Below are 20,091 nucleotides of genomic sequence, written 5' to 3' on the forward strand. Positions count from 1 at the left end.
CCTACAAGAAGAGGCTCAGAGAATTGGGGTGGTTCAGCCTGGAGAAGAGAAGGCTCTGGGGAGACATTCTAGTGCCTGAAAGGCCCTCCAGGAAAGCTGGGGAGGGACTTTTGACAAGGACTTGTAGTGAGTGGACAAGGGGTAATGGATCAAAACTGGAAGAGGGGAGACATTAGGAGGTTCCTCCTAGGAGGAGGTTCCTTGAGTGTATGGAAGACAACTTCCTGACCCAACTGGTAAGTGAGCCTTCCACTTGTTGGACCTCCTGTTCACAACCAGAGAAGTACTAGTGGGAGATGTGGTGGTCGGAGGCTGTCTTGGGCTTTGTGATCACAAAATGGTGAAGTTTACAATTTGTAGTGATGTAACAAAGGGGGTTAGCAAAATCTCCACCTTGGATTTCCTGAGGGCAGACTTTGGCCTGTTCAGAACATTGGTTGAGAGAGTCCCTTGAGAAACAGTCCTGAAGGGCAAAGGGGTCCAGGAAGGCTAAACACACTTCAAGAAGGAAATCTTCAAGGCCCAGGAGCAGGCTGCCCCCATACATCATAAGATGAAAGAGCAGGGAAGACAGCCAGCCTGGTTGAGCAGGGAACTTTTGCTGGGACTTAGGAAAAAAATAAGGGTTTACGACCTTTGGGAGAAGGGACAGGCAACTCAAGAGGAGTACAGAAATCTCATTAGGTCATACAGAGGGAAAATTAGGAAGGCAAATGCTCAGCTGGAGCTCAACTTGGCCATTGACATAAGGAACAACCAAAACAGTTTTTACAAATATATTAACAATAAAAAAAGAGCCAGGGAGTATCTCTATCCATTGATGGATGCGAGGGGAACATTGCAATCAAGGATGAGGAAAAGGCTGACATACCGAATGTCTTCTTTGACTCTGTCTTTAATAGTCAGAACAGCTTCCCCCAGAGTGTTCAGCCTCCTGAGCTGGAAGGACAGAGAGCAGAACAACCTCCCCAACATACAGGAGGAAGTAGTTAATGATCTCCTTTTGCACCTGGACACACACAGGTCTATGGGGCCAGATGGGATCCACCACAGAGCACTGAGGGAGCTGACAGGGGAGCTCACTAAGCCTTTCTCCATCATTTATCAACAATCCTGGTCAACAGGGGAGGTCACAGGTGACTGGGTGGGTATTGTGATGCCCATCTAAAAGAAGGGCTGGAAGGAGGATCTGGAGAACTACAGGCCTGTCAGCCTAACTTTGGTACCGGGAAAGATCATGAAGAGTCTCATCTTGAGTGAGCTCACATGGCAAGTACAGGGCAGTAAGGGGGGATTTATGAAACAGAGGTCCTGCTTGACCAACCTGATCTCTCTCTGTGACCATGTTACCTGCCTATTGGATGATGGGAAGGCTGCGGACATTGTCTGCCTGGACTTTGGTAAGGCGTTTGACAATGTCTCCCACAGCATTCTCCTGGAGAAACTAGCATATCATGGCACAGACAAGTGTACTCTTCACAGGGTAAAACCTGGCTGGATGGCCGTGCCCAGAGAGTTGTGGTAGATGGGGTCAAATCTAGTTGGTGGCTGGTCACCGGTGGTGTCCCTCAGGGCTCAGTTTTGGGGCCAGTTTTGTTCAGTATCTTTATCAATGATCTGGATGAGGGGATTGAGTAAATTTGCAGATGACACCAATTTGGTGGGAAAATTGATCTGCTCGAGGATAGGAAGGCACGGCAGAGAAACCTGGACAGGCTGGATCAATGGGCCATGGCCAGCTGTATGAGGTTCAATAAGGCCAAGTGCTGGGTCTTGCATTTTGGTCACAACAGCTCCAGGCAACACTACAGGCTTGAGGAAGAGTGCCTTGAGAGCTGCCAGGACCTGGGGATGTTGGTTAACAGCTGGATGAACAAGAGCCAGCAGTGTGCCTAGGTGGCCAAGAAGGTCAATAGCACCCTGGCTTGCATAAGGAACAGCATGACCAACAGGAGTAGGGAAGTGATTGTGCCCCTGTACTCAGCACTGGTGAGGCTGCACCTTGAGTACTGTGTTCAGTTCTGGACCCCTCACTACAGGAAGGACACTGAGGTGCTGGAGCGTGTCCAGAAGACAGCAACCAAGCTGGTGAAGGTTCTAGAGAACAACCCCTATGAGGAGTGACTGAGGGAGCTAGGGACATCTAGTTTGGAGGAGGCTGAGGGGAGACCTCATTACCCTCTACAACTACCTGAAAGGAAGTTGTAATGAGGTGGGTGTTGGCCTCTTCTCTCAAGTCAATAATGACAGGACCAGAATAAATGGCCTGAAGTTGTGCCAGGGGAGATTTAGATCAGATATTAGGAAGAATTTCTGTACTGAAAGAGTGGTCAGGCACTGGAATGGGCTGGTTCCAGTGGAGGTGGTTGAGTCATCATCCTTGGAGGTATTCAAGAAACATGTAGACATGGCACTTCAGGACATGCTCTATTGGTGTTGATGGTTGGTCTCAGTGATCTCAGAGGTCCTTTCCAACCAGGAAAATTCTGCAATCCAGCATGTACAGGTCCTTCTGTAGAGCCCTTTACACTCAATCAGATCAACACTCCCACCCACCTGGTGTCATCTGCAAACTTATTGAGGGTGCACTCAATCCCCTTGTAAGATATTAAACAGGATTGGTCCCAACACTGAGCCCTGGGGAACACCACTCATGACTGGCTACCAGCTGGATTTAACTCCATCCAGCACAATTCTTTGGGCCTGGCCATCCAAACAGTTTTTTTACCTAGCAATGTGTACACCAGTCCAAGCAGTAAGTAGCCAGTTTCTCCAGGACAATGCTGTGGGAAACTGTGTTAAAGGCTTTACTAAATTTAGGTAGACAACATCCACAACCTTTCCATCCTCCACTAAGTAGGTGACCTTGTCACAGAAGATCAGATTCATCAACAGGACCTGCCTTTCATAAACCCATGCTGACTGGGCCTGATTGCCTGGTTGTCTTGCATGTGCCGCATGACGGCCCTCAAGATGATGTCTTCCATAACCTTCCCCAGTTATTCTAATGAGTGCTTGCTTAAATTCAGAGACTAGCTTTAAAAGCACACAAAAAGGAATTTTTCTTTTTTTTTTCTGGTTAGAAAAACACGACCTTTCTCCACAGTACAGATGTTGCCACAAATACAGCCTCGTCACCTGGAGACTACAGTAATCTGTTGCACGCACAGTTGGAGGAGTTGTACACAGGGACCACAGGAAACCTGAATCAAGCATTTCACAGGAAAGACTAAAACATGAACATTTAAGTATTGCATGAGCGGCTGGTGACTTTCACAATGTAGGGTTTGACCTTTGAAGCCCTCAGTGCTCACTTCAGGGATCATTTTACTCCCCAAACCACTCCACAGAATCTGTGATCAGCAAAAGCACTCTAGCTGCAGCTCCCTTGAAACAGAAAAAGAAGTTTGCAATTAAGGCCCTGAGATGCTACAACACGCTCCCATTTCCTTGTCCATCAGACTCATTGTTTGTCATCAGTCTAGCCATTTAAAAAGCTCACAGCTCTTGTTCTCAGTGAAGCAGAATAAAAGATGACATAATGTAGTATCTCAAAACTAGATTACATATTGCTGTTCAGTTTTGATTGGGGGGATTATATGAATTGCAACATTTGTACTGTAGGAAAAAAAATATTGTTATCATTTCTGATTGTATTACAACCAGATATACAGAAAACATATGAGGATAAATTTTATAAGATAATAATTTGACGTGATGATTATATATTGAGGATTCTTAATACAATGAAAATCTAAATACTTAACTAGGCAAATTCTCTATTACTGAAGAATCTGTTTTCAAGTGCTCTAAGTTTTACTGTATTCATGGTTATTAGCACAAGAGATACCTCTAAGGACAAATCAAAATAAGAATTCAACAGAAAGATCAATCTTCTGTAGTTCTGTAGTTACATTAATACAATATGTACTTCATATTACTTCAAAAATGTAAGACCTATTTTTTCCCTAAAGTACCATAAGTTTTGCTAGTAGTTAAAAAAAAAGGTCCTTCTCAATTTAATAAAATTATTAATAAAGCCTATTATTTTAAGAGAGTCATTCTACCTTGTATAAAAGCCCATAGTTACAAATACTGCACTGAGCAAATCACTGAAGCTTACACAACTTGCCTGAAAGAAATTAAATAAAATTTGCAGACCATCCAATAGGCTAAGAATTAGGCCTCAAATGAAGTAGCTTTACTTACTAAAAAGCATCTAAGCATGTCTTAATTTTGTTCACAACTCCACATTTACAAATATATATACAGTAAAGAATGGATCTCCACCTTGAGGTTTTCTAAGAGCATTATTTAGAGAGTACAGACCAAATACTAGGGAAAAGAAGGTAGCATTATTCCTATTTCACAGCTGGGGAAATGAACACAGAAGAATTCAGCAGAATGTCTTATATTTTACAGACTTCTGAGCCTGCCAGTGGAGTTGAGAATGTCTCCTGAGTTCCATTTTAATCCTGTACTAAAAAACCCAAACAAACAACAACAAGGAACCCAACAAACAAAAACCCAAGGAAAAACACAAAATAAAAAACCCTCTTTATATTGTATTTAAAAAGCAGTTGTCCTTATATCTGAAGTGCCAATTTCACTGCATTTGAGACCAAATGTTACCACAAAAGCCACCAAATAACTTGAGGGAATAAAGCCAGCACAATTTGCCCTAGAAGTGCAGCATTCTCTCATTAATACGGTGTTCTAGGTCCATTGCTACTGCTTAAAAATGACATGAAGGCTGTGATGTTAATTTTTATTCTTTTTAAGTAAACAGATAAGCCATATTTCCTTGTTTCTTCAAGCCATAGAATAGGAGTATTAAATGAAATAAAATACCAGCACCTGGTCTTGAAAACCTGTAAGTAAAAGCTATGTACAATACAAATTCAGACACCAACAGCCTTGAACAAAGATGGCAGCTTTCTCAGAATGACACTTGACTCTTTCTGTGCAAAAAAATTCAAAAAGTGTGGACAGAACTGAACTAAGAAGAAGAAATAGGCCAAGGAGAATTTTCTAAAATTTTCTATTAAGGATACAAGTGTTGAAACTCAATGGAGGTAAAAAGATTGCTGGTATCTATTTTATTATGGTTGCTCCTGTCATTTCTCTGAGAAATTCAGGACAAATCACTGAAATAATTTAAACAACTCAAAACTCACAGCAATAATTTTAAGGTTAGTAAAAAGAGATCTCAGAGCATTCTATTTATTTTAAATTACTTTATGACAAAATAAAATCAAAGGGGTCCAACACTATTCTGAAATGCTTTATCTCCGTGGGATAGCTGTATCCCACTGAAAAGCACCTTGGGAAGCTTCTTTGCAACCTAAAACATAGTTTATTGTACATCTTTGCACCGTCTTTGACTAAAGCACTTAATTTTCACATTCTTATCACCATAGTACACTATCTGAGATGACAAAGCCCTGTCTTTCTAGCTACCAATCTTTTATGCTCTGTTTTTTGGTTTGTTTGTTTTTTCTTTTGGTTGGTTAGTTGGTTTTGGTTGGTTTTGTTTGTTTGGTTGGTTTTTGTTGTTTTGTTTGTTTGTTTTGTTGTGTTTTTTTTTTCTAAATGAAGTTCTTTACATGTAGCTGAATTCTTCCTGTGCCTCTTTGGCTTTGTACACGCTACCATGAATGGTGGGACACATGCAATATAGACAAGACTTAATTTTACTAAAATTACCCAGCTTCTCCTCAGGCAAGGACACCTTCAGTACCTTAACTACTAAGCCATCAAATAGGAGAGTTCACAACTGGAATATCACAGCATTTGTTATAAGGATTGCTTTGTCGTATCTGCTAACTTATTTTAAATCAAATTATATACAAAGTAGTGCAAAGAGATTTCTGTTCCTATTTGTGAATGATGAAATACATCCAGAGCTCTCCTTAATCAAGCAGCAAACTAGCACTCCAACATGCCAGCCTTCTCTAACTCATCCCTGCCTCCTACCAGTCAAGGATTAGGAACTTGCAGGATAAATAAAACACAGAAACCACACAGGGAAAAACAAATCCACTAGAGCAATGACCCACAGCCATGTCTACAGAATAAAACACTTTACCCACTCCTACAGTTTTACTCTGTCAAATTTTTTTCCATCCTTCCCCCTTTCCTTTGGCTTATTTTTTCTCTTCACTTGCCATGAGGATTAACACAAGTAGTTTCAGGTGGAAGATATTCCCTCCTCAGGCACGAGGTTACCAAGCAAAGGCATTTTTTTTCTTCAAGGGCATATCTGGGGAGTAAACAAGCTATGTGGATTCCAGTGAAGGAAAAGTAAAGGAAATGCACGTCAGAGTAGAAAGTAGAGAAAGGAAAAAGAAATAAAAACTTTAATTCCTCTGTCTTCAGGACTTGTAATAAAAGAAAAGTAATCCTGACTGAAAAGTGTTTGTACCACTCTTCTCATGAATGACACATCACCTCACACCATAACCTGAACTCCATCAGTCACAGCAGATATTTGGAGACCTTTTCACAGGCACCTGGAGGGTAAGTTTCTTCAAAAGGGGTTACAGCTAGTAAAAAGGGGTGCTAGTGACAGAACCACAGCCTTGAGGAAGTAGTCAGGGTGTTGTGGGAGATCCCCATATGGGACTGGCTGTTCCAATCAACTGTATCAACTTTGGTAGACCCATACTTACACTTGCTAGAAATAGTTTTTGTGGGGTTTTTTTCTCCCTGCAACTTTAGAATAGTTTTGAGATACATCCTTATTGTCCTCCTGGCTAGTTTTGGCTGTCTCTTCCTTTTTCTGTGGGAGTCATACAGAAAGATTGATGCAATGAGCTCTCTTGAAAGCTGCCAAAACAGTTCTGAATCCTTGAGACAATGTCAAAGTGATTCACAGTAAGGCACAGCAAGACCAAGGCAGATCCAATGCCAAAAGTCTATGATATAATTTAACAATAAAAAATGTGGATTTAATTACAAAGAAAAGATAATTTTGGTACATTGGATCAATGATTCAAGCACTAAGACCCAAAAAAATAGTTTGTCATGACAGCTTAGAGGTTTCCCTTTCAGAGGAGGGGCTAAGGATGCTTTGGGTCCCACCACAAACTTAGACTAAAACTATGCTGTGAAAAAAGATAAATCTGATAAAGATAAATATGATAAATATTTTTCAATTTCCATCGGAGAAATTTCAATTTTTTGTCAGTTTCCTCTGTTTTTCATTTGGAAGAATACTGAAAACAAATGGGGGGGAAACCTTATTTACCATAAGAAAAATACTAGTAGAATATTGTAAGAAATATTTCAGTGAATATTTTTTCCTTTAAACAATACAGAAATGCAGGCTAAGAGAAACTCCAGAAAAAGCTCACAAGACACTAATCATTAAAATTACAAATATCAAAAATAGAATAATCAGAACTAATAATTATTAACATAAAATTACAGGTGTTAGAAATAGTAATGGTTTGTGATGAGCAAAATTCTGTCTACTTCTTTCTGAGCCTCTGTGCTCATCTTCACATGGGATCAGAGACCTTAGATATGGAACTTTTCAAAGCCCTCTCTGAAAGATGTGTAATTTTTACGGAAGCTTTCCCTACCCCTCTCAAGCTCAGGATTCTGTCTGCAGTCTCCCCAAAACATTTATGTCTATCTCCATTTCCTCAGAACCAATGGTTTATGCTACCCTCCCAAGGTCTGTAATCTCTGTTGTAACAAAACATGGTACTGATGTATCACCAGGCTAGCATCACCAGTTGTCATCTTAAGCAATATGACTACATAGCATATAATGAGGAGCTGGAAGCCATCGTGCAGCAGGAAAACTACATCGTTGCCATCACAGAAATGTGGTGGAATGACTGGAGTGCTGCAATCAATGCCTACAAGCTCTTCAGAAGGGACAGGCAAGGAAGAAGAGGCGGTAGGATGGCCCTGTATATTAGAGAGTGTTACAAAGGCCTAGAACTTAATTATAGTGACAGCAGAGTTGAGTGTTTGTAAGTAAGACTCTGGGGGAAGGGCAACAAAGAAGACATCTTGGTGGCAGTCTGTTATAGACAGGCCCAAGAGGATGAACACAGAGATAAAATATTCCATAGGCATTTCAGAGAACTCTCTTGATTGCTTGCCCTTGTTCTCATCAGGGACTTCAACTTCCCAGATGTCTGCTGGAAGCAATACAGCAGAGAGGGAACAGTACTGGAGGTTCCAAGAGTGTATGGAGGATAACTTCCTGACACAGCTGGTGAGGGAGCCAACTAGGGAAGTGTGCCCTGCTGGACCTTCTGTTTGTCAGCAGAGGTGGTCTTGTGGAGTATGTGATGGTTGGAGGCCATCTTGGGCACAGCGACCACTTAATGATCAAGCTCTCCACTCTTCGAGAAGGAAGTAAGGAGGGGGGGTCAGCAAGACTGCCACCTTGGACTTATGACAGGTAGACTTTGGCCTATTTCAGAAACGGGTCAACATAGTCCCTTGGGAGGCAGTCCTGAAGGACAAAGGAGTCCAGGAAGGCTGGACATTCTTCAAGAAGGAAGTCTTAAAGGTACAGGAGCAGGCCGTCTCCCTGTGCCAAAAGACAAGGCAGTGCAGAATAAGACTGGCCTGGCTGAATAGAGAGATCTGGTTACAGCTCTGGGAAAAAAGGAGAGTTTATGGCCTTTGGAAAAGTGGGCAAGCCACTCAGGGATTATGAAGATGTCATAAGGCCATGCAGAGAGATAACCAGAAGGGCCAAAGCCCCACTTGAAACTAACCTGGCTGCAGCTGTCAAAGATAACAAGAAATGTTTCTATAAATATATTAGCAACAAAAGGACTAAGGAGAATCTCAATCCTTTATTGAATGCAGGAGAAAACACAGTGATCAAATATGAGGAGAAGGCTGAGGTACTTAATGCCTTTTTTACCTCAGTCTTTAGCAGTAGGACCAGTTGTTCACTGGGTACACAGTCCCCTGAGCCGGAAAAGAAGATGTGTCCAGAGAAGGGCAAGGAAGCTGGTGAAGGATCTAGAGAATAAATGTTATGAAGAGCAGCTGAGGGAACTGGGATTGTTTAGTCTGGAGAAAAGGAGGCTGAGGGAAGACCTTATAGGTCTCTACAACTGCCTGAAAAGAAATGGCAGCAAGGTGGGGGCTGGTGTCTTTTCCCTAGTAACAAGCAATAGGACAAGAGGAAATGACATCAAGTTGCATAAGGGGAGGATTAGATTGGATATTAGAAGAAACTTCTCCATCGAAAGAATTATCAAATGCTGGAACAGGCTGTCCAGGGAGGTGGTTGAGTCACCATCCATGGAGGTGTTTAAAAGATGTGTAGATGTGGTGTTTAGGGACTTGGTTAGTGATGAACTGAGCAGTGTTAGGCTAATGGTTGGACTCAATTATTTCATAGGTCTTTTCCGACCAGAACAATTCTGTGATTCTGGGATTTTCCTTTACTGAACTGAATAAAAACCTGAGCAACCTATTCTCAAATGAAAGTCAAGTTACAGAAGTACCATATGAGAAACACAGAAACAGGACACCCTTATCTGCATTCCATGTAGTGCCTAATAGTGCAGGAAATATTTCAATTTAGAAAATTACTAAGTCACATTAATAATTTCTTTATAGTATTTGTGAATAATAAATGATCTAGATGGAAACAGACGATCATAAGCAACTGTTAGACTATAACTTTGTCATCAGTCTCAAGCAAAATTTTTCTGTTAACAGTTATATTTTGCATATGATGTTCACAGACACAGTAATTTTGCAGTCTGACCCTGAAATGAAAAAAAAATTAAAAATTGATTGAAGTTCAAGAATGTTAGAGGTATAAGCAATAGCAAAGCTTGAAATCCAAAAAGTTAGAGAGTAAATTGTGCTACTACAGCAAATCAGAGTGATGATAAACTCAATAGCACTATCTGCAAATGCATGTCAGATCAGTTAAAACCATTCTCTTCAAAAGAGTACCAGCATTATAACTAGTATACCTCATCCAAGAAGCACTTTACTATTGTTAGTCTACCCATATACAACCATCCAAAGTAATAACTTTAGGCAATTATTGTGTATGGAGAAAAAAACCCATTGTAATTCAAAACTGACATGCAGTATTTTCCATTTTAGAAATCACATACAGAACCCAAATCACGAACTACCACGTTAGCCAATTACATATGTACAGAAAAAAGAAAATATTTTCAAGCGTCGTTTCTTATTAAAGACATTATCTAAACATACAGGTTTTTAGAATAAGTATAACTTCAATTAAGAATAAGCTTTATGTGTTTGAATACGTTCTTAAAGATTAGACTTGGAAAGAGCTTTTGCTGCATCCACCAGGAGAGAAAAAATACATATTAAAACCAGGACAAATACAAATTTCATTCAACTTAAGTATTTTGAATTAAATAATTTCAATGAGTACTCCAGTATGGAAAAAACTAATTAAAACCTTTCATATGTTATATATATTTTTTATTTTAAAAGTGTTTTTTAATCAAAGGCAGTGTTTTAATGTAAAAATGTACAAGTGCCAAACAGATTCCCCCACAAGTGTTAATGTGGTTTAGAATGTAATTTTCTTGAAATTTTCAAAATAATTTTGAGCTTATTTGAAAAAGAAATTTTATGTTATTTTTCTAAAGTCAACATAAATGAAGAAATATCAGTTCACACAGCTCAGCTATAGAACCCAATATTCAAGTATTTATCAACAAAAAGCAATTTCAAAGTAGCTGCCTTGTGAGTGTTCATGGTTAATAGCTGGACAATTCATCCATAAAATTAAGCCAACAATTCCACCATACACTTCTTGACAGACTTCTTATACCTGAAATGTCAACGAAACATTATTATTCTTTTGTCCAATAGTAAAAGCTATATTACACGATGATTTTTTAATTAATCTGCTTGTGCAGCATTAATCTGCATTGTGCTTTAAGGTCTGAGACAACTCTTCTACAGTAACCAAGAGTTATCTGGAGAAGTTAATATTATTATAATTATTTAATACCTTAACATCACTTAAGAACGTTGATGTATATGCAAATACAAAATATTGCAACACAATTTGCAGGGCTATGCTTTGCAGAACAACACATGAATGAAATTGCTACCTTTAATAACAGGGTTAAAATTAATTTCTTTCTTAGGCCTGCCACTCCTCCACACCCCAGCTTTTGCAAGAAAACCGTCCAGCTGCTGTGGATTTCAAAAGATATTAAGATGAAAAAAAGAGACCTCTTCCTTGGTAAGTTACAAGGCCTCTGTTTGTTTGGGGTTTTTTTGTGTTTGTTTGCATGTCTGGGGTGGGTGTGTGTGTGTAGGCATGCATAGTGGGGAAAGGGAAGAGAGAAAAATAAAAAAAATATACAGTCTGGAGGGGAAGGAAGGCTTCTGGGAAGGAGAAAGTATTCAAGCACATTCTTATATTTATTTATTTTTTCAGCTGAAAGTTCAGGCTCCTCTGACTTTGAGTTATTTTCTATACTTTTAAATGTTATTTTTACTTTTAATAACATCATACAAGGTAAGATGTTTCACCTCTATTTTAAGGACTCAAATCAGATATATCTTCCTTCTTTTAATTCAAACACAAATATCTAAAATTAAAAAGCATAAAATTTCACATGCAAAGTTTTCAAAGCCTCATATTCTTGATATCCCTTGATTGCTATAAGAGCAAAGCTTTTTTTTTTTTACTAAAAACACCCTCTTGTTGTACATGCTATTATTGTTCCATTACACTACGGGTCTGCTTAATTTTCTTTTCCCAAAGCCCAAGCTTTGTTCAGTCAAAAGTAGGATCTTCCCAGAGGCAAGGAAAATATTTATCTGTAAATGAGATGTTCAACTAAGGAAGTATAAAGCAGGATACTTAAGAAATTGTCCAGCTGTCTCAGTGTCTAGGGTTTTAATGTCAAAACAGAGAGCAATTAAATTACTGATTAATGTGCTTCTCCACATGAATGCTGCTTCCATTCTTTTCAACCTCCCCCAGCCAGCTCCCTGCCCCTTCAATGAATATTCTTAATTTATTTTTTTAGACATGTTTATGTGGGTCATGTGTCCAAAACCAGTGCATAAGAATTATCAGAGGCCTGTAGTGAAAATTTTTGCAAACCAGGAGGTATATTGCCTAACTGATAAGCCCAGTTTTCAACATAAACAGCAAGAAAAATCTCACCTCTTCAGTTTTATTTCAAATTACTGCTCTACTCTTATTTTAGTTTCACAGAGTGAGAGATGTGCACAAGTGAGTTACAGCAATAAAGGAAAGAGAGGCCTCCTATGAGAACAGTACAACAGAAATGAAACATAATAAAATTGTGATAGTTGGCAAATGAAGAAAGATAAAGCAATCTAGAACAGATAGAGGTAATGGAGTCTGTTTAATTTCAGATATATTTTGCAGTCCACATAGTTTCTACTCTTTTGAAAAGAAACCTAAATAGAAATGAAAGTTCTTGGTGCTGGAATTATGGGTGGCCATGGAAGGTGAACTTCTATAAATGCATTTGGAGGCAGGAGTTAATAACCTAAGGTGACAGGTGCAAATTTGACATAGTGCTGTTCCAGACTCAGAAAACAGTCAGTCACAGAAATTTACTAGTAGATCAAAAATGAAGAAAAAGATGAAAAAGAGACCACGAAAGAAGGAGAGTGGATACAAGAGACAGGAATCCAGGAAATGCAGAGTCTAATGTCATAATTAGTGAGAAACTGGGAGTGAGGTGGAAACAAGAACCTATTGAATGGAAGGAAGCATCATGAAAATAAAAGTGATTTAAAATACATTCTAGCAATCAGCCTGGAAAATGGCAAAATGAAAGTGGAAATGTGAACATTATACAGACAACACCTGTGGGACTTCAAAGAAGATGCAAGCCACTGGCCTAAGTGGGAGAATACATACCAGGAAATGTACTGGAATCTGAAAGAAACTATAGCATGAATGGTAAGAGGAATGAGACAATGCCATCAGAATGCAAATATCACAGTGAGATTTTCCATACTTACAGTACAAACAGCAAACAGGCCAAATAGATCAGAAAGTGAGGAAAAGTATTCTCTTTTGTTTGTTTAAGCCTGTACTCAAAGCACATAATTCAGTTCAGAACTTTGCTACTGCAAGCTCTTGTGAAAGCTAAAATGATAAAGGTTTTAAAATGGGACTGCACAAGTAAGTGGAAGATAAATACATTATAATACAAAAAAAAAGGTGCAGTGGGACATTGGTCTCACATGTAGGAGATCTTCTGTTCGAAAGTACATTTCAAAATATTAACAATGATGTAACTTGGTCCTTCAATTGCCTTTATTTGCAAAAAAATCCCACAACAAACACAAATAAAAAAAAAACAAACAAAAGAAAACTTGTCAAGAAAAAAATGCTAAATAACTGAGAGGCTGAAGCCAAGGGAATATGACATGCCACTTTTTATTCTCCAGAGATACTCAGTTACTGGCTCAATTGGTTTCTAATGTATGTCTAATTGTAAGAACTGCCTTGACCATCTGCAGCTGCTGATTCATGTTAATTTCCATATTTCTTTGATAGATAATTGGTACATGACACATTATAGCTTGGAATATTTCACTTAATCCAATGTGTGTCTTTAGATTCGGAAATCAGGATATTTCACCAAGGTACTTTACTTCAAATAGGTCTGCAAATTATCAAATTTCCCATTGATGTCGACTTGTGTCACCCACTCAATATGATATTGAACTACATCTTCAGCAGTGACATCCAGAGGTCATGAACTACTGCTACATGCGTAAGAGCTGTGTCTTCAGTTTGACGATGATGGACCACTTCCTTTCTCAACTCCAGCTAAATCAATGTGGTTATTACCTAAGCTTTGCAAGTAGAACTTCTGTTTTTTGGATTGAGCATCATGAGTTTGACAGCTTTGTTTACTGATGATTAATGGCTAGTATTTGGACAAAGGTAAACAAAAATTCTTAATAAATTGGAAGAGAGTGAAAATTGCCTGGGGCCCATTACCAAAGAAAAGGTGCAATATATCTAGCCAGAATGTGCATTTCTAAAGCACTACGCTTGTCAATTAGAACACAGAAATGACAACAGCTACAGGCATTAAGGCTTGTGGCTTTGTTAATCCCTGAAACAAACGTTTGAGCCAACTTCATGTCTTGCTTTTGTATTGTTGCATATAAACTCTGACTTTATGCCCACCTTCCTGCTTCATGAAGTGTTTTCTTGACATTTATAATTAATAATGTAAGTTAAGAAAAATTCAAGTAGCAGCCGTATTTATTCAGCAAAGCAGCATGAGCATATTTAATAGCCCATGCCTTTTATCTGATTCAAATATATTCAATTTCTCTGAAGTCTGATTTCTTTAATTATACTACAAATCTAAAAAGATGGTTTATGTTATCAACTATTAATTACATTACACAGATTGCCATTCATCTGCTTTTACCAATATTTATTTCCACTATTGTCACTTAACATCAAAACAGTATTACCTCCTGGACATTTACAGGGGAAAAAATACTTTTCTGTAAAATTTTGTGTCTAGGTCAGTCCAGTTAAAAGCATGAGACACTCTGCTTGGTTTGTATAATTAATATGTATAAATAGTTTGCTTACTCTTAATCTCTAATTATGATAAACTACACTTTCCATTTTTAGCCAAGCTTCTCTCTACACTACAGCTGTCTAAATATCTTCTGAGTTAGGAAGATAATTTAGAAAGTGAGAGAAGTAGTAGACTTAACCCCAGTGAGATGGGATTTCACAGGGGAAAATAGAAGCCAGATGAAACTTTTACAACCTTAATAAACAGAAAAAAAGATAATCTGAGAAAGAAGCTACTGAAAGGCCGCTATAAGGTCTCCTCAGAGCCTTCTCTTATCCAGGCTGAACAAACCCAGCCCTCTCAGCTGGTCTGATGTGGATGCCCCACCCCTGAAAGTGTCCAAGGCCAGGCTGGATGGGACTTTGAGCAACCTGGTCTAGTGAAAGGTGTCTCTGCCCATGGCAGGAGGGTTGGAACTGGATGATCTTTGAGGTCTCTTCCAACCCAATGCAATCTATGATTCTATGATTCTATGATAAAACGAAAAACTGTAGAGGAAATCACAGTGTGGATAATAAAAGAAAAGCTGTGAATCAAGTTACACTCCACTGCCTCTGCAAAGGATACCTTTCATTGATCTCTGCCTTCTCACACAAGCTCCCCTGGAAAAACTGAATCAGCCTTACCATGTCTCTAAACTTGACCCAGTGATTATCATGCTTTCTCTCTATCATTGCAATTTCTCTGGGCTTGCAGGTTTCCTAGAAATACCATTAGCTGTTTAACAACTGTGGAGCTGGATTTCCAGAGGCTCCAGTAAGGCAATGGCTATGAGCACTCAGGGCACTTACCCATTACTGCTTACAGATCTGGCAAGTCACTTTTCCTAGACCTTACTTCCTTGAACTGCAATTTAGAAGAATCTCCTGTGAAGATACTATCTCCTCATGCAGATTCCTACCTTCTCTTCTCCCATATCTTTGTGAATATACTTCCTCTTATGTTTAATCTGGCATGTACTTGTATTAGAAACCTAACATTCAAGGTAAGAAGGCATACTGGTGTGATAAGCAGCTCTAACAAAGGAATAGGACAAAAAATTACAACACATTAGGCATAGGGGAAGAAATAAGAAATCAAAGGATGCTCCCAGATATATTTAGGAAGATAGAGGGAAAAAAAAATCCACTATTAAATGGAACAATGCGTCTTGAAAAATGATGAAAAGTAGATCTGCTAGCCACCAGAGAAGAAAAATGAGTATTTTTAAAAGACAGAGACAATATTGTATAATTTTGGGAGGTTTATGTTTCATCAGAGACATTCATGAATGTAATGAGTTAAAGAAGGGGTAAGATGCTGCTTAAATTATCTATACAACTAATTGGGCTACACTTCATAAAATAATTGTGTCAGTCTCTTCTATTCTTAGAATAAACTTAACAACTCTAAAATGCAGTAAGTTGTTAAAACACTAAACATTATCACATACTTTGTCACATTAATCTCATTGTTTCAGAAACCTCAGAAGCACCTGACATTTACCTTCTCTAGTTCTAACACTGGAATTGCAGAAATGCAATTAGGAAAACTCTGGTACTCATAACAGAAAAGGTCAGCAATGTGCAAGCTAAACCTTATAACATGCCTAATGTGCTGCCAAACATAACACAGTGCCTTCCTGGTAATGAATGATTTCAAAGACTAACATGAAGTTGTTGCAAGATAATGAGATGAACAGGGCGTATGCCACTATGTGAAAGACACACAGGAGATGATGAAATATTCTTTGATAAGGGTATATTGCAAAGTCACCACTGACAGAAAGATCTACCATTATAAAAGAACATTTTTTCAAAAATAGTCACATAAATAAACTGGACAGAACACACAACATCAGAAGTTTCAACATTTGGTAAGTGCAGAAGCCATTACCTCATCAAAGGCAGTGCAATTTGTGCCTGTAGTCAACAACCAACACAACACCAGCTCCGGGATGGAAAAGGTATTTTACCTTTTTCCTATCTTGTAGTAAACAATGTAAGTAGAGGTTAGAGGGTTTAGTTTTTCTGTTTGCCTTTAATACAGAAATACTCACGCAGCAGTACAGGCTCTGTGTTCCTCATGCAAAGACCTCCTCCTTACTTGTGCCACTATATAAACTAATAGTGAACTTTAAGAAAAATTAAAAGTAAGCTAAGGGGTTCTTTTGATAAATGACATTTCATCAACAGTACCAAAAATAGCTCATTACTGAAAGCTGAAAGTAGCACTTATTAGTTTTCTGCCAAATATCTAAAGGCAGGTTAAAACTTAAGTGAAAAAAGTTTTTGAGACTTTACAAAGCCCAAATAAGCATATATTTATTATACCTGAATTCATCACGAGCAAATAAAATACATATATAGTTTTATGTCTATTTACATACTATAATTTGTCTTAGATGGTTTCATTTTATTTTGTCATGGTTATAAGAAGTTGCATTTTTTTATAAACTAGAGTGGAAAAAAAGTATCATCGTGAGCTACAGTGGACTTTCCACCTCTATATTCACTTAAGTTAAGATTCAAATTACAGAACTCATAATCTTCCACGAATTATCACATACATATCTGTGATTAAAAAACCCATTATATTCTGAGACTACCAGATCCATATTGCAAAGCTGTATGTCACAGCTTGACTCAGGATTGGCAATTAAACCACTGACAATAATTTATTGGTGCCCAATGCGGGGCTGTATCTTAAGCCCAGGCTATCAATTCTGACTACAATTTCCACCTCTGCTGGGAGGATTCCCTCAGATAGCTATGGGCAATGCTTCTTCTGAATATGTTGATGGATTGAAAACTGAACAGAAAATTTCTGCAATGTTTTCGCTGGAAATTTTTTGATCAATATGCAATCATATATGCACCCACGTTTGGTGCCAACAAATTATTGTAATTGTTTGACTCAGGATCAGCAATTGAACCAATGACAACAATGCTCTCAATCCCCTACCCCTCCCACACAGGTAGGGAAAGGAGAGAGAGAAAAAGTAGAGAGACTTTCCATATTGCAAACTAAACTAGACAGGTTTAATTAAATACTAATGATAAAACACTTATGAATGTATACAATTATGTGCAGGAATGTGCAAAACCCCTATTGCCTCCCCCCACCCCCAGCAACTCCCACAGCATCTCCTGAGCTGTGAGCAGTTCCCAAATGTCCTGGAGTGCTGCCGGAGAGAGCGGCAGAGCAGACAGGAGATGAAGGGAGAGTTATGAAGGTCAGGAATGCATGGCCCTAGGGATCAACGGTGATGGACAAATGGAGTCCTCCCTGGATACCAGCAATGAATAAAAGAAGAGCAAAAGAGCTTGACTTCCATGATCACTGAATTTATACCAAGAATTACATTTATATATATATATGGAACATCTCTGGCCAATTTTGCTGTCCATCTAGTCTGCTTGTCCCTATGGGTCAGTTGCAGATATGACTGATTTGTTCCTTTAGTGTCCGAAGTAGTAAATCCAACAAGTAGAGCAAAGTGTCCTTGATCTCTCAGCAGTATTTGTAAACACTGAGCGTTAACAGTCCACTAGCTGGAAAACTGTGTGCTGCTTAAAAGAGAGTTCACTGAAGAAAAAAAAAAATCAGTAAAAAGAAAATTGGCTTCATCCTGGTTCAACCAGGACACTGTACTAAAGGAAAATGCTAACTTTGCATTATAGTTTCTCCTACATCTGAGTTATATCAATCTATTTCATGATCAATGTAAAAGCCAGTTATTCTTTTCTTGTGACACGTATCATCGCCTAATTAATTAAGGAAAACAAATAAACTTTAATTTTGTGTGAAACTTCCTTTTTTATTTTATTAGAAGTATTATCATTAACTTATGACATATTTTTGAGGATTAACTGTAAGGATATGTCAGATGATGATCAGATAACTTGTATAAACTGAACTTTCTCAGCAGCAGTCTATAACTTGTGTGAAGAAAAGCATCTGATGTCCATTTCTTTGGTCATCTATAAAAAACTAAACAAAAAACCTCAAGCACCTTCTGTCTGGTGTTTCTACATGCATATATATCCATCATATACCCTTTTGCAACCAGGTTTATCTGAACAGTGTATGCCTGAGACCAGTATATGGACATACTGCAAAACATTTTACTGGTGCTTATTTTGCAAAAAAGTGTACAATGTAAGTGAGTATATTTTGTTTAAACTGTATGAAAAGAGGCATGCCAGTAAAAGTAAAACCACTACCCACATGCAGATTATAGCATCAATAAAAGTGCAATTATACCTCCAGTTTTTTCTTGCTACTTTTTTGGTCATGATCATAAGCAACTGATTGTGTTTTCTTAAAATGCTACATATGCATAACGTGCATCAAAAAACTAACAAGAACACACTCACCATGTACTATCAGGACATATTCTGTGCTATTTCGGCCAATAGGATTTTTTGCTTCACACCGGTATGTGCCATTGTCTGTTTTGTTTAGGAAACTGATGCTTAGGACCCTGCCATTGACAACCATTCTCTCAGGATCTGGTAGTTCTCCACCATCCTTCGTCCACAGTACGGGTTCTGGCCTGATAAATGAAAACAACGCATTTATTTAGACACATGAAGCATGTATAAGCAACATATACATTAGAAAGAGTAGCATGAGAAACTTGCAAATACTAACTTGCCAGCAAAGACCATTCACTGATCATTTTACTTACTGTATATAATGAACTATCACTATTACAACCTCACCATCCCAGATGGGAACTACTTAAAAAAAAAAGAACAAACAGGTAAAAGAAGAGAAACAAAAAAAGGAAACAGAACGGTACTGGAACAGGCCAGGATCTTTCCTAAATTAAAAAAAAACAGTTCTCATAAGATTTCTGGGCCCACAGTTTGGCAAAATGCTTGGCAAGCTAAGTGAAAACAGCTTTCTGTTTGTGTGATGAGCAATATGGTCCTGTGTGGCTGACGGGCATCAGAAGCCATGCAAGCAGGCTGAGGTAGATATAAGTTGTTTGTAAATGGATTCTGAAATTACTTAGGCCATTCATATTCACAAGTGCACTTGCATGTGCTGAGTGTTTTTCCTGAACCAGGCATAGAAGTCTCAAAGTAGTGATCTTACACACAATCTACATTTGTTTCTGTTGCTGCATTGTGTCACAGCCCATCCCTTTTTCCACCCCTTTTGCATCCTTCCCTCAAATAAATGCTTGTTACACACGTTTACCACAAACAATATAATATTTTACTTAAAATGCTGGATTTTGTTCTTCTGTGAAACCTTTCCTCTTGTGCCTGATGAACACACATCAAACAGGCCAAAGGCAAAGCACGGACAGTGATAACCCCCTAAGGAAGTTAGTGGCAGAAGAGAGAAGGGAACTGACCATCTTGCAGATTCACATACACCTTCTCACTGGCAAGTGACACTAACTGTTCCCTAAAGAACTCTCACAAAGCTCCTCAGCTCATGAGATTTGCCTAACAGAGAGCAGGACACATATATTGCTGGTATGCAGTCTCTACTTACGTGTAAC

At 38.5% G+C, this 20,091-nt stretch overlaps 1 protein-coding gene across 3 annotated transcripts in view; it reads right to left on the reverse strand.

The window, feature by feature from the left end:
- Nucleotides 1–20,091, reverse strand: part of CADM2 (cell adhesion molecule 2) — a 700,736-nt gene that overhangs the window by 57,080 nt on the left and 623,565 nt on the right. For all 3 annotated transcript variants that reach the window (XM_051629665.1, XM_051629647.1, XM_051629656.1), the window contains one exon: nucleotides 18,950–19,128. In XM_051629665.1, the coding sequence (XP_051485625.1) occupies nucleotides 18,950–19,128 (179 nt within the window). The remainder of the gene's footprint in view (nucleotides 1–18,949; nucleotides 19,129–20,091) is intronic.

The sequence above is a fragment of the Apus apus genome, chromosome 1 (assembly GCF_020740795.1).
Source record: "Apus apus isolate bApuApu2 chromosome 1, bApuApu2.pri.cur, whole genome shotgun sequence".
Classification (NCBI taxonomy): Eukaryota; Metazoa; Chordata; class Aves; order Apodiformes; family Apodidae; genus Apus; species Apus apus.